Below are 17,151 nucleotides of genomic sequence, written 5' to 3' on the forward strand. Positions count from 1 at the left end.
TAATGGGATAGAATCGGACATTCATTTGTAGCTTAAATCCCATTTATTTTAATAGGACTTGGTCATAGCTAAATTTTACTGAATTGTGCTGAAAGTCAACTTGTGAAGCCTTGTGAAACATTTTTATTTGGATATCACTTTTTAAGTGGATGACAGTGATACCCTTTATTTATAAATTATTTTAATTCTAATGTCTTTTTAAGAATTATTTTTCAAAGAATCTCAGATGTGAGGTGTCTGAAAACCATTTTCAGTAAAGCTGTACCCTGGTGAGAGGGGCAGCTGATACACAGAAGTAAAAACACATGCTCAAGCACTGCAAATATACATGTGTAATCTAGGAAATGTGTTTAAAAAGTATGCTAAGGGATCTAGTATATTATGACTGCCTATATGTCTTACTTAGCATGAGCTCTTTATCCCCCTCTGCCGTCTGCTTTCTTCTTGACAAAACTGATCCTCTTTTGATCTCAGCGGAACCATATGTTTATTTTAATGTCTGCACTGACCTGTAATTGTTTGTTTAAAATAAATTGGTTGCATTTCAACCAGTTGCAAGTTTGCATAGAATGTCACCCACATAAACTTCCCACCTCTCTTCTCTTTGATGGAACGTCTACAATTTGCACAAAGGGAAGAGGACACTAGTCCTTTCTTGTAGCAGCTTCTAGCGCCCATGGGGAGCCATGCTGAGGTGGGAGGGCTTCCAGAGGTGTTGTGGGCTTGCTCTAGAGAAGGGCAGTTTCAAAAACCTTGTGTATGTGTAGAAGAGTTTTGGGCCTACCAAGTGTTATTATTAGCAGTTCTGTTGTTGTAGCAGTTCTGTGTGTAACCCGCAGTCGACAAAATATTTGATATGGTGGTGCATGGTTGCAGTTTGTTTTAACTAGAATGTTTCTGAAGGCTGAATTACATTTAAAGTCTTTATTAACCCAACCTGCAACATCACAAGTTGGATAGTCAAGTGTAGATGTAGGCAAAATATAACAGTTTTGCTGCTCAATTAAATGAAACATCCAGGATGTTTGAAATCAAAGAAAGATACCTTAGCTTGCCTAACTTGAGGAGGACAAGGGAAGGTATTATGGACCAATGGTCAGTCATCTCCAACATCCTTGCAGATGCACACTGGCTCACCTGAGGTTTCCAAAGACTCTTCAGATGAAGCCCCAGTAGAGAGCTTTGCAATAATTCAATCTAGATGGGACTAAGCCATGTGCTGCCGTATGTTTGCCACACTTCCTAGGTAGGAACTCATGACCATTAACACAAATGCAGTAGCCTCAATCTGTAGTGTTCCCCGATTTATTTTTTTGTATTTCTGATATTTGAATGGTATTAGCATTTTGGGGAAATCTGTGTGTCAGAAAAACTGACTGGGTATGTCTGAACCTCCCCTCTCTCCCCGTGCAGCTCAGTTTTTAAATAAAGTGCTTTCATGTAAATTGTTTCTTCATATATCTTCTCAGTTTATAGCTGAAGCCAACATTATCTTCTTTTTCAATTACAGACCTTTCATGCTGCTATCAACCAAGTCTTTCCTGCAGAAGAAGACAGTAAGAAGGATGTGGAAGATAATTGTAAGTGAAAGTTGTAAAACCTGGCTTGGCTAGCCAGCTGTACTTATTTCCCCATTCAGATCTTTAATTTTTGCAGTTAACCCATATGCTATATTTATCCGAAGACAAGATGCATATTGTCTTGTGATCCAGACTCTGCTTGAAAGAGTGATTTGGGTCTTGAGTCCCAAACCTAGTTTGAATCACTTTGGCTCAGAACCAGGCTTTGCCACTGGTGGGGGAGCATCCTTGAAGTGGAATTCTACCAAAGGCACACTCTCACCAGCAGAAGGGAGGAAGGCTACTTTTGATAGCTTCCTCTTCTTCTTTCAGCCCCTCCAAAACAGCATGGAAGGTGATCCTTAGGGCTGCAGGGGGGTGCGGGGGGACAGAGAGGGAATTGGCAAAAGACCCCTCTCTCCCACCTCTTGCCAGCAGGATCTCTCTACTGGATCAACACTGCAGGCAGAAGCAGCCTTTGTATTTGTGGAGATTGGAATTTGGATTCAGCCTTCTGCACATAGAAAGTGTGGGGCGTGGGGATACTGCATGCGCAAATACATGAACTCTGTTCACCCTGGTTTGCTTTTCAGAGAGGGAACACATTTTTGTGATGTATAGCTCACTGAATCAGAAATATAACAAATAGAATAAAGCAACACAGACCTTGATCTGAACTGCAGCTGTGTTGCCCTTGACTGACTTGTTTAGATGTTAGATAGTATGGGGAAAGAATGAAAGCTATCCCAGTGTATCCCTGGAGAACAAATGGGCAGCTAACATTTTATTTCGAACTGCTCCTTTCCGCCTATGATTGAAGAAAGTCTGCTGAAAGACTTATTACTAGCTTTTTGTGCAAGAGCACAAAATGTGGGTTTAGGGTGGTTTTCTAGCAGAGTGCTGTTGCTGCTTCCTGGCTCTCACTGTACTCATCATGGCCTGTACTACAGCCATTCAAAAAGTAAGGTTCATTCCTGTAGGTATGTTTCCATTTTTTAAAATAATATTTTAAAAATTAGTTCTACATAAAGATGATACAAACAAAAAAGAAACAGAAAAAGAACAAGGTTCTCTTGAACCTTCAGACCTCCCTCCATGGGTTCAATTCCCTCCCCTTCATCTTTTACTGTAATCTATCTATTATATATCCATCATATCAAAAGTTCATGTTACTTTACAAGTGTCATTGGATTGCTGCCAATGATTTCAGCTGTTTACAGTGGTCTCTCAAATATATCGAAAAGTTAATCCAGTCTTTCACAAATTGGTTTTCCTGATTTCTGATCTTTCCCATCGGTCTTTCCATTTCAGCTGATATGCTGTATTGTAGGTGTGTTTCCAAGAGAGGAACATAATTTTTTTGTCCCCCACCCCCTCCAAGGGCTCACTATGTATGTTTAGGTACCATTTTAAGCATATTATGTCTGCGTGTATTATAATAATAATTGTATTTATTTTTTATTAAATAAATAAACAAGTTTATTTCTATATATTTTATTAAATAAAAAGTTCATTTTTATATTTATTTTTTATTAAATGGGAAAAAACACAAAAATATACAGCATAACAACAAACAAAACAATACCCCCCTCCCCAGTTTTAAAGGCCATAGATTGTGTAATTAGCCAAAGCTCTGGGAGAAGAGAGTTGTTTTTGCCTGCTGCCTAAAGCCACCAGGCGAGCTTCTCTGGGGAGAGCATTTGTTTTCTGTGTACTACTTGGAGGTGAAGAAAGGTAATAAAAACTGGAACAAGTGTGTGTGCTGTGTTATAAAACATCGCTGTGCTTTCCTTGTAGGTTCGCTAATGTATTTAAATGAAGCCACACTCCTACACAATGTAAAAGTTCGTTACAGTAAGGACAGAATTTATGTAAGTACTGTACTGACTTGTAAAATGTGGAGGTAGAGGTGTTTGTCACAAACAACGGCTCAAGCCACGTTCCAGAATCCAGGGGAACCTGTGTGTGAAGAGGCAAACCTGCAAAGGTTTCTCTACCTCAGATGGCCCATGCTTATAAAGTATGGCCCCACAGCCCCTTTCTACATGTTTTTCCTCTTCCCCTGAGTTACAAGAATATGGCATGTTAATAGCAAAGATGCATTTCCCCCCTTCCTTTAAAAAACAAAACAAAAGAAACACATGCCACCTCTGACCCTTCCTAGCTCAGTTGGCCAACTTAATCTTTTATGTAGCTATCAGATTGCCTGATTGCATGTAATGAATTCTGACTAAATGATACATAGTCCCCACCATCTGCTCTGGCAAATGACAGCTGTGAAATAGAAGGAAGAAACTTTTGCAAGGGTGCCAGAAACAGATACGCAATTATATCAAATACATTTCCCCTCCTTTCTGCGCTCCTGCCCCCTAAATCCTAAGTTACATATTTTGTCTGCATTGGGCTGTTATTATGATTATTGCTATTAATTTCATTGCTTGGTGCATAATTGCACAATTTTGGAAACGGTTCTTAATTGCAGATTATACGTTTAACAAATGCAGCTTTAAAAAACACATGCTTTGAATTCAAAATGGTTCTGAATTCAAGTGGCTCTTGAAGTGATGAGATTGACCTTACGGATACACAAGTCCAATCTCAAAGTCACGTTCTCATTTTGAATTTTGTAGTAAATCTCTAGAGTCTTTCTCTAGAAATTCCAAATCAATGAAACACCGTTATCGATTTTCTTTTATGTTTTCTTTTGGCAGACATACGTAGCTAACATCCTGATAGCTGTGAACCCGTACTTTGATATACCTAAACTTTACTCATCAGATGCTATTAAAAAGTATCAGGGTAGATCACTTGGGACACTGCCCCCGCATGTCTACGCAATTGGTAAGTAGTATACCATTTTGCCTTTGCTTCCAATCCTGATGCATTTTTTTTGTTTGGTTTATTTGGCTCATGACATTAGGGTGTTTTCTCACTTGTTTTAAACAGAGAAAAATGGGTAATTGTCTCCAGTCACTAAGGTGTCCTAAGATGGTGCCTGGTATTAGTAATGGATTTTAGGAAGTCTAATTAGACTGAATCTGAATTGAGACAATATGGGAGAACTGGTAGGAAGTCCATCTGAACATGGTCAAGGTAGTTAGCTTGTTCTTGTTGGGATTATGATTTCCTTCAAGGATTAGGTCCACTCATGGATGCCTGCATAGCATCTGGAGCCAGAAGTGCCTTTCATTCACCTTCTTTGGTGTGCCTGCTTTGTATGGTCTGATAGAAAAATGATCTAGCTGCCGCTTGCTTGTTTATTTATTTATAGAAGCATTTTTATATCCCTGATTCGTGCAACGTAACACGGTAGTGTATAGCAGTGTATGCAGTAAAATATAAAACACCATAAAACAGTACAAAATGGTTTAAATGGCTGATCAAAAAATTTAAATAGTTGCCTAGGCCTCTCTGCTTAAAAATATCTTCAAGGTATGCCTGAAACTAAAAAGTGATGGTACCTGCTGAATCTTTGCTGGAAGAGTGTTCCACAGCATGAGACCAGTGATGCTAAATGGCAGGCTTGTAGAGGCCAGTTGGGCCTCTGTAACTTGGGAGTCAACTAACAGTATTCTCCTCTATGATCTTACTGATAAAGCTGGGATATAAGGGCTCAAGCAGTCCTTAAGGTATGTTAAGGTCCTTGGGTAGTTCAGGGCTTTGTATATGAGCCTTGAAAGTGGCACGGTTAATATGACCAGTCAGTGCAGATGTTTTAGCCAAGGTGTTGCATGCTGTTGAGACAGTCTAGCTGCTGTATTCTGTACTACCTGGAGCTTCTGAACCATGGCCACAGCCATCCCCACATAGAGTGCATTGCAGCAATCCAGTCTTGAGGTTAACAAATATATGGAGAAGAGTGGTCAGATTATCCCAAGTGGACCCTTAGGTTCTTAGTTGCTAAGTAGCACTGGGGACATGACAGAACTGACACGTGGTTGAAAAACACTCATCTAATGCTACTCTAGACTTGACTGTGCAGATAGGAGTAGGGCCACTGTATTACAGCGCCTCCAATTCCCATCTCATACAGTCGCTCAAGGAGGATACTGTGTTCAATGGTATCAAAAACCACTGAGAGATTGAGTGGGGAAAACAGGGTCACACACTGTCCCTCTCTCCTTAAAGCACTACCAAGGCTGATTCAGTCTCAGAACTAGAACCAGATTGAAATGAATCCAGATAATCAGTGTCACCCAAGAACAACTGAAGTTGTTCCAACGTCTGTGCCCCAAAGGAGTATTGGTAACTGACTAGTAGTTATTGCAAACCATTGCACCCAGAGTGGGCTTTTTAAGGAGTGGATGCATCACACCCTAGATCCACATGGTCACCCTACTCCAGCTGTCTTAATCTGTTGTCCATACATCAGCTGTCTCCAGGTTACATTAATGCAATGTGTTCTGTGAGGTTGCCCATTAACCACAATTCTCATCCAATGGGCTTTCCCCATTGGAGGTGAGGTGGGTACTTTCAGTGGTGTTGCCTCCAAAACAACATTTGCTTCTGACCCACTTTTTGTTCATTTTGGTGCCATGTTAAAGACAGGTAGCTTGAGGGCTCTTTCAGCTCCCATTTTATTTTTTACTTATTTACTTCTGTTCTATTTGGACCTAGTTCCTTTAATGTGTTTGTTTTCTTAAAAACAACAACAAATGCGAATTTCATATATTTGTCAGCCACTTTATAGATTGCATTGTATAAAAGTGGGAAATAAATGTTGTAAATAAATAAAGTAGCATTATTTGTCTGTCTAGCATGATATTGCTTGTTGGTATTGGAAAGAATTCTCAGGAAGTAAATAACTTCAGGTGAATACTTCAAAACATTGCGATTTCATTACTTCAGATGATGCCTACACAAGAACATTACATAGTGTTCAAAAGGCTAATGAAAACATTGATCTGTGTTGTTTTATATGAATCCATTTTAATGTCCTCTTAAATGTTTACTTCAGCCGATAAAGCATTTCGTGATATGAAAGTACTCAAGATGAGTCAGTCGATCATTGTGTCTGGAGAGTCCGGAGCTGGCAAGACAGAAAACACTAAATTTGTTTTACGGTTTGTATATCTAGTTGAAAACATTACCATTGAATAAAATACTGTATGCTGGCTGTTTTAATCTCTCTTAAGAAATCGTGAAACTCCTAATGGGTGTAATTCAGATACACAAAACAGCATGGATGGCAATTCCAGGGTGATTCCATTATGTACAGGGAGCCCCACCTGCCCCAGAGACTTCCTGGTGACAGGAAGCTTTCAAAATACGCATCATGATTCTTTCATTGCACTCATAATTTACTTTTCTTTATTGCCCTTTGTCCAAGGAACTCAGGGATGGTGTTCATGGGTTTAACATCATTTTACATTCGCAATGGCCCTGTGAAATTGCCTAGGCTGAGAATCAGTGATGGACCCAGAGGTCAACTTCAGCTGAGGTCTTCCCATACCAAGACACTAGTAATGTGCCATGGTGTCTCATTGGATAAAAAATATTACGACAAAAAACAGTTTCTTCAGACACAGGACATACATTCTAGGGTTCCACCCAAACGTTACATGTGTGAACGCTGCTTATATAGCAGCTTTTTCCCAACATCTCAACCATGCCCCCCCACCAATGCAGGCCTATAAGGTCACTGAAAACCCTTTCCTAGGCATCATACCCCTCAGGGAAGTCTTCCTGAATTCCTTGTATTTGTCTGTCTGATTTTTCCAATTCCACTCTTCCACTACATCCCGGTGCCACACCACACTCTTTCTTCTGGAAAGTTCCACACCTACTAGGAGAGGTAGTTGTAATTTGGAGGTCCCGGCTGCACAAAAATTGTTTCACTTGCATAACTTTTGGATGCAGCCCACAAACCAGGGAGAAAGGAGGGAAATGGCAGTGTCTGCTGTTCCTCAAGTAAAGTAATGCAAAAGTGGTGACATTTATTTAATCCAATTTATATAGCCACCCTTCGATAATTATTCCTGGGGTGGTGGTGGTTATATAAATATGAAAACATATATTTGATAACATTTCTTTTCTTTCTCTCCCGCAGGTATTTGACTGAATCCTATGGCAGTGGTCAAGATATTGATGACAGAATTGTAGAAGGTACTTTGTCATGCTTAAATTTCATCTGTATGAATTAACAATAACTAGCTGAGGTGGAAGAAATAGGTATCACACTGCCATTTTGAAATGTGGTGTTGTATAACATCCTTATAACAGGCCATGTATTGGAAAGTATACTAATGAATGTGCCCAGTTATCTTACCAAGATACCAAATATGAGGGTGTCTCATTCTGTCAAGCTTCAGTTGACAAACAGTAGGCACTTTCAGCATTTGACCTTGGAATGGTTATGGTCTGTAGGAATCGGGAATGAGCTTCCTTTCTCTCTTTAAATCCAAATCAGAAATACTGCCACCAGACTCAGGGCCTTGGATGCAAAAGCAACTATCTGTGGAAGTAGAACCTGAACCTGTTCTATGAACTCTTGTACTAGCACCAGTGGAAGACTTCTTCACTGCAGTGTGTCAGGGTTGAGTTACAGAATGAGTGAGCCGGTAATGAGAGGGCTATGAAAGGTTTTGGAGCTTGGGCAAAATCTTGCGCAATAGCATACGAGAACAATAATTTATCTGGGTTTGGAGTCACTCTTCTCATCCACATTAGAGCAGAAATGGGTTCAGGCCTTGAGGCCAAAAGTCACCCTCTAGACCAATGTTTCCCAAACTTGGGTCTCCAGCTGTTGTTGGACTACAGCTCCCATCATCTCTAGCTAGCAGGACCAGTTCTCAGGGATAATGGGAACTCCAAACCGCTGGAGTACCGAGTTTTGGAAAACCCTACTCTAAACCTTTCTCTGCGGACCCAGAAGTCTTCCCTTGAACTATGATCCTGCCTCTAGCTCTTACTTTTCTTGCTGGAGAGGAGTGTATATTATTTCATTCATTCATTCATTCATTCAATTTATATACTGCCCTCTACCAGAAGATCCCAGGTAGTGTACAACATTAAAAGCACATTACAGAACATCAATGATAAAAACATAATAAAAAACATACTGAGAGACAGCCTAATAGTAAAATAATCATAATAAAAGCAGTCCACTCCGCCATACTTTCACAGGCCATAGATTATTTAATAGCCATAGGCCTGGGTAAAGAGGAATGTTTTTGCCTGGCACCTAAAAACATGTAATGATGGTGCCAGGCGAGCCTCTCTGGGGAGAGCATTCCACAATCTGGGAGCCAGCACAGAAAGTGCCCATGGATGAATGTGTGTAGAAACTAGTCTAAGAAGATTGCACAAGAAGGGAATATGACCCCCAGGCTGCAAACGATCCCCCACCTCTGTGCTGTAGTCTCACCAAGGCATTATCCACATGTAGACACTATGCATGGATTAAAGAAGCAAAAGGCCATGTGCCACTGGCCAAGCCCCACCTCCTGCCCTGGCTGTCCATACATAGGGAAAGTGCATGCTTGAGCAACCGTCAGCACATGGATGTCCAGGGAGCATGGGTAGTGCCTTCCATGCAGAATGTTGAGAGCGGAGCCAGTGGCACAGTCCCACTTCCCCTTCCCACCTGTAGGTTCTCTGCATGGAGACTATCTGAAGGTGGCTTAGGTGAGAAGCACCCCTTCTGCGAACGGCAGGTTTGAATCCATGGCAGGGTTACGAGAAAGAATTTCTCCAAATTTGCATCCCTCTTTCAAAGGCTTCAAAAGATAGACCGGCGCAGAGCAAAGGATAGAACCATCCACCTTCCGTACCTTTGGTACCATCCTGCAGTTCTTAATTCTTTTATGCCTGATTTTCAATGAGTCAGTATGCTCATTATAACATGTGAGAGTAAGATTCTCCTGTTCAGCTGGGCAATTAAAATTGTCCCATATGATGTTACAGACAGATATAGATAGATGGACAGAAAGAAAGATAGATTTAGATACATAAGAAAAAAGGGAAGTCCTGCCATTTGAGCCTTTGTGAAAGGGCACATTGCACTGGGGCTAGATTGAGCATCTCTCTCCCTGCTTTCTAGCCAGTGTCAAACAGAGAGCAATGTGTCCACCTTTAGTGAATGATGAAAGACCTGAGAACGATGTCTCTTAAAAACAGTCAAATACATAGGCATTCCAAATCCACGGCTGACAGTTGGACGTAGCATTTGAAGCTGCACAGTTCCTGAACCCTGCTACCTAGAGGTTTGAGGTTTTTTGCAAAAGGGTTGGGGAGGAAGCTTTGAAAAAAAAAATCTTACCTAGAACAGCTGCCATTGCTGCACACTAGCACCCGTCTTCTTTTGCACATCTTAACATGCATGTGTGCAGTGTGGCTGCATTGTTACAACAGAAGGACTTGTTCACAAAGCCTTTTTTGTAGCCTCTTCAGAAAAAATAAAAATCTTCTCACGTTTGAAGTACTTGTAAACATTGAGTCTTTGTTGTGATTCTTTTGTGTGTTTGCCTGACAAATTGGATAGCTTGAAAGGTCACCTACCAACCCAAATTGTTTTCTGTGTTACAAATCAAGGATAAAAAAAGAAAAAACACACACATGCAAGAAAACTAAAAAGTTGGTTGAGAGCTGTCAGCTATCATCTTTGCTTTTCTTTGGTATTTTGAGATCAGTACTTTTTGTTTTCTTTAAATTCCTTTTTAATGCTTGTACTTCTGTCCCCCCCCCTTTCCCAGTTCCTAAAACATTGTTGGGACTGAATAGATAAATGTTTTCTGAGGCAAAGGCAATTTTAAAATGTGGCGTTAGCTAAACGTGTGTGTGTAGCAGTAATGTGAATCTGAGGAGGACAGGACCTAAATGGGGACTTCCTTGAGTGCAACATCCCTGCTGAGGCTTGATATTACATGCCAAATGGTGGGGAGATACAGCAGAGCCAGTGATAAATATACCTTTCTTAAGATTTCCCAGAAGCCTCTGCTGTTGGAAATAGAATGCTGGACTATGTAAGCTGTGGTCTGGTCAAGCAGGACAATTATAGAACAGGTGTGGGGACATGTGGGCCTCCCCACTGGTGCTGGACCTTTAACAACATGCCAGCGTTTCTCTTGGTGAGGAATGATGAGAGTTGTGGTGCAACAGCATCTTGAGGGCCTCAGGTTCCCCATCCCTTCCTTAGCGTGATATTGCAATGAGCAATATCAGTGGCTTTGTTTTGTATTAATGATGCCTGCACCTGCTTAATATTGTTAATTTGCCTCGTACCTGCCCTGCATGGAAAATTTCCTTACCATTGGGAAACTATAGCCTATTACTACTACTACTACTATTATTATTTTGTATCAGTTATTAGTTGCTTTACTCGTGGAAGTAACTCATAGGCTCAGTAGAAATACTAACACCAACTGCAATAAGCAGAATAAAAACTTTTTTAAACCTCAATAAAAGACAGGACTTACAGATCCTGCCACACTAGAAGAGGCCAAAGATACTTAAAAACCCTTCAAATCCAGGGCCCAAAGCCCAGGTGAAAAAGAAAGCTTTTGCCTGGAGCCTAAAACTAGATAAAGATGGTGCCAGAGGGGTCTCCCTGGGGAGAGCAGTCCACCATTGCAAGTGGCCACGTGCTTATGCTGTTTTGCATTGTTTTTGATGGCTCAGTTAGTTGCTGAAGGAGGAGTGCAGTCTTTGCTGGCCCAGTGATGCAGCAGCGCAGCTTAAAGGCCATAGTCTGGGCAAGATTCCAGGCACCTGCTTGTTGCAAGGCCAGTGGTTCTGTTTGTGTTTGTAGCTGAGCCATGGGATCAGGGCTGTCCTTTCCGTTATCATCAGATAGTTGCCCTGATCTGGGGATCACAGAAGCAGCTAGCAAGCCTTGTGCATTGTCCTTCTCTCAAGGAATGAGATAATTCATGTGATTGGGGATGCAGCTGCAGTTGCTTTAAACAAGCTATTGAATGTGTGACATTTTTTTTCTGTCCAAAGCTAGCTTTTGCTCACCTGATAATGCTGACCGTTTCTGGGCAGCATCTTAAGGACTAGAGCAAAGTCTAACTTGCCTTATTTTCTTGAGGGTTTCTTTCTTGAATTGTGTATTGAAAAAAGGATGGAAGGGTGGAAATGGCTGTGTGTTTACCTATAAGTATACAAGATGAGGTGATCTGCCTATAATTTATTTTGAAAAATATGATTTTATTCAAATTCTTTGAGAGAGTAACACATTTAGGGATTTAAAAATTGTGTTTGCTTTTCTGTGCTTTAAATAATTATTCTCCCCACTTTGCTTCAAATGGAAAAAATTCATATTAAGCCACTTTCATTTTATTCTTCTTATTTTAATAGCCAACCCCCTTCTAGAAGCCTTTGGAAATGCAAAGACCGTTCGTAACAACAACAGTAGTCGCTTTGGAAAATTTGTCGAAATCCATTTCAATGAAAAGGTATCAGTACTTTTTTGTGCATGGTAGGTTTGCACAGGAACTTCCCTTTTCTTTCTGTAATCTCATTTGGGAAATCCTTTTAAACATAACCATTTCCTCATTCAGAAAAGCTTTATTTTTCCCCTCCTAGAATTCAGTAGTTGGTGGATTTGTGTCACATTATCTGCTGGAGAAATCGAGGATCTGCGTTCAAGGCAAAGAAGAAAGGAATTACCATATTTTCTACAGGCTGTGTGCTGGAGCCTCTGAAGATATAAGAGAGAAACTTTATTTAAATTCGCCAGATAATTTTAGAGTGAGTGGATTGTTCTTCCTCCCCACTTTCCTCCATCTTGCAGGATGCTTAAAGTGAAGTTGTTGTTTCAATTCAGACATGAAACCAGGGTAGCCAACATGGTGCCATCCAGGTGATTCTGGACTACAATTCCCATCATCCCTGGCAATTGTCCCTGCTGGCTTGGCTTGATGGGAGTTGGGAATCCAACAACAACAACTGGAAGCTGCCAAGTTGGCTACCCCTGTACTAAACCTTGATTTTTGTGCCGAAAGTGGTTGCATCTTCAACTTGTATTGCTGCATTCTCCTATAATGTATTTTTTATCAGTTAGATCTTTTCATGCATATAAGCTTTTTATTTGTGTTAGTGTCCTGTTACGCAAGGCGTGGGATGGTTTGCAGGCTGACACATAATACGAAATCAGATCAAAATGATAGGAAGGAATTCAGCGTCGTGGTAAAACAAAACATTCCATCAACACAAATATTGCCCACCATGGCTTGCTTTAATTATTTTTTTAAAAAATTGCTATTTGCTCTAATTCATTTTTACCATACAATTCGCTGTAGCGCTGTATTATGAATAGTCCATGGGTGTTGTTTTTCCCTGATTGAATTTCGTTCTAAGGGTCTATTTGTTCCACTGTCCTGGTTTTAAAGTACATTGGGTTCGACCCAGAGGTCTCATGAACAGCTCATGCAATATTTCCACTGGAGGAATGGAAGAGGTGATTTATGCTGATTTCCCCATCCCACCCACCCCCAAAAATCTGCACTGAAAGGTTGGCCTATTCTTCAGAACAGTATGGAAAGTGGTGCTGAGGGGCTGCAGGCATAGGGGGAATTTAGCCCAAATCTCCCCTCCCTTTTCACTGGTGGGAACTTCCACTGGATATTAGTCTGTTCCACATAGGACCCCTTCTATTGATGGAAGAGCAAGTCTTGATCTAACCCAGAAATAATACCTGCATTTTCAAATAATTAAATTAAATGTATAATAGGATGTAAATGAGAGGGACACGGGTAGCGCTGTGGGTTAAACCACAGAGCCTAGGACTTGTTGATCAGAAGGTCGGCAGTTCAAATCCCCGCAACGGGGTGAGCTCCCGTTGCTCGGTCCCAGCTCCTGCCCACCTAGCAGTTCGAAAGCACATCAAAGTGCAAATAGATAAATAGGTACCGCTCCAGTGGGAAGGTAAACGGCGTTTCTGTGCGCTGCTCTGGTTCGCCAGAAGCGGCTTAGTCATGCTGGCCACATGACTGGCTCCCTCGGCCAATAAAGCGAGATGAGCACCGCAACCCCAGAGTCATCCACGACTGGAGCAAATAGTCAGGGGTCCCTTTACTTTTACCTTCACCTTAGGATGTAAATGAGACCATAAAGTAGGCCTTGCGGCAAATTTACAATTCTGTAACATGATGTTACAATTACATCCTGTAACATGATGATGATACACCATATTTTTCTACTTCCTTCTATAGTTTTTGTTGTTAATTGTATCTTTTGTTTTCCTTTGCTTCACAACAGTATTTGAATCGTGGTTGCACTCAGTACTTTGCCACCAAAGAAACAGATAAGCAAATTTTACAGAACCGCAAAAGTCCTCAGGTATGAGAGCTACTCCGTATGTTTTACATTCATGTTTAAAAGCTCAGACTTTGCAAAGCAGCAGCAGCATTTGCTGCCGCCATCGCTTGCTGCTATTTCACATCTGGTTCACATGGTGCGACTTCTTTTTGCTTTGTATGCAAGCAGTTTGGCAGCACTGATCCTTGTTTGAGAACAGGGACTGAATGTCACCACCACTACTACTTCAGACAAATGATTGGCACTGTCAAAAATGACAGCAGCCATCTGTTAGTGCATGCAGATCCTAATGTGCAGCTGGAAAACCTATCCACTGCTCTATGTAAGGGCATTTCAACTAGGACCCATTGTCTCAGCTGTGGCTTCCCTTTATGAACCGAACTTTTATTCATGTATATATGGATTAATCTTGGGAGGTTCTGTTCTTGCCTATGTGCCCAAGTTGTAGCCACTGAAATTTCGTTGGCACATTCTTTAGAGAAAGTGGCCTATAATTGAATACCCAATTGGATTCCCCACCCCACCCCAATCTGACTATTTAAAGAAATTCAACAACAACAACACAGCAGGTATTTTTTGCTTGCTGTGTAGTTTAACATTTCACTACATTGTTGAGTTTACATACCTGCAGAAGCCCAAACGTACAGAGTGTATATTGTAATGCTGGTCTCAGTAAAATAAACAAGCAGAAAAGCAAAATTCAATAAAGGTGTACTATTGGGCTGGGTTGTTGATCCTGATTTCCCTACCTCCCCACTCCCTAGTCATCGCCAGTATATAGCCTCCAGGTGGGTACCTGTTCACAGAAATGCTGCACTCCCCATGTGCGTGCCCACAACAATTGCAATTGTGGTCCATTATTGGTTGCTCTTACAAGGGGGCTGCCATGAAGTCTTAGCTAGTGAGGCAAGAGGGGAAAAAATCCCTTTCTCAGTGCAAATCTTCTTGCCACGTCAGTGCTTAATCGCTAATATGGCAGCATAGCATCAGGCTTATAGTGAAGTGCTGGTACCACAAGCCTAAGATGGGCTTAGGTAAGTAGCTACTCATGGTTTCTCTCTGTAACTTGCAATGCTCTTTGGGCATGTAAGAATGGTTTATATTCGTACCCGAGAAAGCACATTGGAGAACAGTTAGCTTATGTACTGGCACCTTTAGGATTATTCATTAATTTATCTGTTTGTGGTAGCTTAGAGCTGTTGCAATGTCCAGTAAAGTAATTTGTCCAACTCTTAGTATCGCTATGTAGTGCGGAGACATTAATTTTTATTACTATTATAAGACACGTGTAAGTAATAATTAAAAAAATTAAATAAAAATGACAGTATTCTCTCCAAAGGATCAGTCATATAAAGAATGCACAACCAACTTCATTTAGCCATGAGTGGGCATTGCTTTATAACTATGTATTTATTCACACAACTGCTTGGACCAGTGGCACTTGAGGGTCTTAAATAAACTTTTAGCCACGGACTGCATAAGACAGTGATGGCCAAACTTGGCTCTCCAGCTGTTTTGGGACTACAGCTCCCACCATCCCTAGCTAACAGGACCAGTGGTCAGGGATGATGGGAATTGTAGTCCCAAAACAGCTGGAGGGCCAAGTTTGTCCATCATTGGCATAAGACATGCTCTCACTGCTGAGGAAGCTGTGGTGCGGGTGGAGGGTGGTCAGGTGAAAAAAGGTGATAGGGTTTCTGCTGTGTCACAAAATTCACCTGCTGAAATTCCCTCTTCAGTTCAACTGTTAAAGGTGCAGGGAGCCCTGACTTTTCTTTTTTCTTCCATCCGTCCATCTTATGTGGATGCCATGTGAAAAAAACTAACTTCCTCTCAGTTCAGTGGGTGATATGTGTCTTTTACACAGCTACTTGACCCCTCTACTGATCAAAAGCTTTGGTTGTTGTGGGCTAAGAGCCATGTGAATGAGCCTGGTGTCAAAAACTTGAAGGGATTGTTAATGTCAAATGAAGAGAAGATCCATCTTGTAAATACAGGGATCCTTTTTTAAAATATATGTATGTGATCTTGAAGGATGACCTATTTTCAGAGGTATATTAGAATGCAAATTCTGTCTTCAGTTTTAGTCTGTGATCTCAGTATGGATCTTGGAATTGATTCCTAAGAATGTCACCTGCCCTTTCTAACTATAAGTTATTCTCTTTCATCAAGCTATTCCATTGTATAAGTCATCTTTGTTGTTTCATCTTTAAACCTCCTTGAACATGTTTTAATAATAGTAAGCGGAGTAATCAATTAATGCTTACATTATTTTTATCCTTTTCCTATCAGGAAGATGAGGTGATCACTTTGTATAATTTGAAATTTTAATTTCATTAAATTGCTACGTGATGTGAATTTTTCAGATGCATGTTAGCATTTTTATTCTTAGATGATTAGATCAGTGTTTCCCTTGTTTGGGATTAAACTGGGTACAATGCAAGTCAAATTGCATCTTCTCTTTGGGTTTACAGTGAACTTTTAAGATTAAGGATTATTTTTCTGCATGCTTCCCCACTCCCTTGCATGTAGTAGCTTGCTTTTTAGTTAAAATGTTTAGCTTTTAGAGGTGGTGGTGGTGTGTGATGTTTGAACTCAAAACAGCTGAATAACCATAACTCTGTGTGTAACCTCCCCTCCCCACAAAGAACCCATTGCCTGGTGAATTCTTATGCACTATAAAAGTTCATAAGAACCGGGCTATGGACTTCTGTACACAGTTCTATTTGCCAGACCAGTGTTTGTTTTTCTGCTGAATTTTATGATCCCACACTTCATTCATAATCTACGTATATTGCTGTCGCCTGACTTTTCTTGTGCCAAAACTGAGGAATGTTAACATTGGGCCTGAACCAAATGTTCGCAAGCAGACGTTTTTGTTCCATTTTATGGGGGCCAAAATGGGGATGGGCCTGTAGCTCAGTGTTAGAACTCATTCAAAGATCAACCCTTGACATTTCCACGTAGGCCTGCAAATGATTCCTTTCCAAAACACTGGAGTGAGCTCCTAGTCAGCTTTGATAATTCTGAGCTAGATCAACCAATGATCTGAATTAGTGTGAGGCAACTTCCTTTGTCCTTGGCTCCTCCTTATGCAGCTACTTCATTACTGCCTAAATGTTTGGCTGCTTTCTCAGGCTGCTTTGACCTGATTATGTGATAGCAAACAATTGAGGATCATGTAGCATCCGTGACAGTGTCACGCTACCCAATCAAAATGCTGTGAAGCCAATTCAGAGTGAGGACAATAATTCCTGCCCTCACTCTTAAGGGCTGTTTTCTTGAAGATTTTCTAAACGAGAAGATACTTCTCAAATAAAATCAAAGCATT

General features: G+C 40.9%; 1 protein-coding gene across 6 annotated transcripts in view; it reads left to right on the forward strand.

Annotated features, from left to right (window-relative positions):
* Positions 1-17,151, forward strand: part of MYO6 (myosin VI) — a 104,603-nt gene that overhangs the window by 36,729 nt on the left and 50,723 nt on the right. For 5 of the 6 annotated variants that reach the window (XM_053381307.1, XM_053381310.1, XM_053381309.1 and 2 more), the window contains exons 3-10: positions 1,511-1,580; positions 3,357-3,430; positions 4,271-4,400; positions 6,517-6,622; positions 7,609-7,664; positions 11,859-11,956; positions 12,087-12,251; positions 13,761-13,841. In XM_053381307.1, coding sequence (XP_053237282.1) covers positions 1,511-1,580; positions 3,357-3,430; positions 4,271-4,400; positions 6,517-6,622; positions 7,609-7,664; positions 11,859-11,956; positions 12,087-12,251; positions 13,761-13,841 — 780 coding nt within the window. The remainder of the gene's footprint in view (positions 1-1,510; positions 1,581-3,356; positions 3,431-4,270; positions 4,401-6,516; positions 6,623-7,608; positions 7,665-11,858; positions 11,957-12,086; positions 12,252-13,760; positions 13,842-17,151) is intronic. The other variant, XM_053381313.1, reaches the window with a different exon arrangement.

This window comes from Podarcis raffonei, chromosome 3 (assembly GCF_027172205.1).
Source record: "Podarcis raffonei isolate rPodRaf1 chromosome 3, rPodRaf1.pri, whole genome shotgun sequence".
NCBI classification, from domain to species: Eukaryota; Metazoa; Chordata; class Lepidosauria; order Squamata; family Lacertidae; genus Podarcis; species Podarcis raffonei.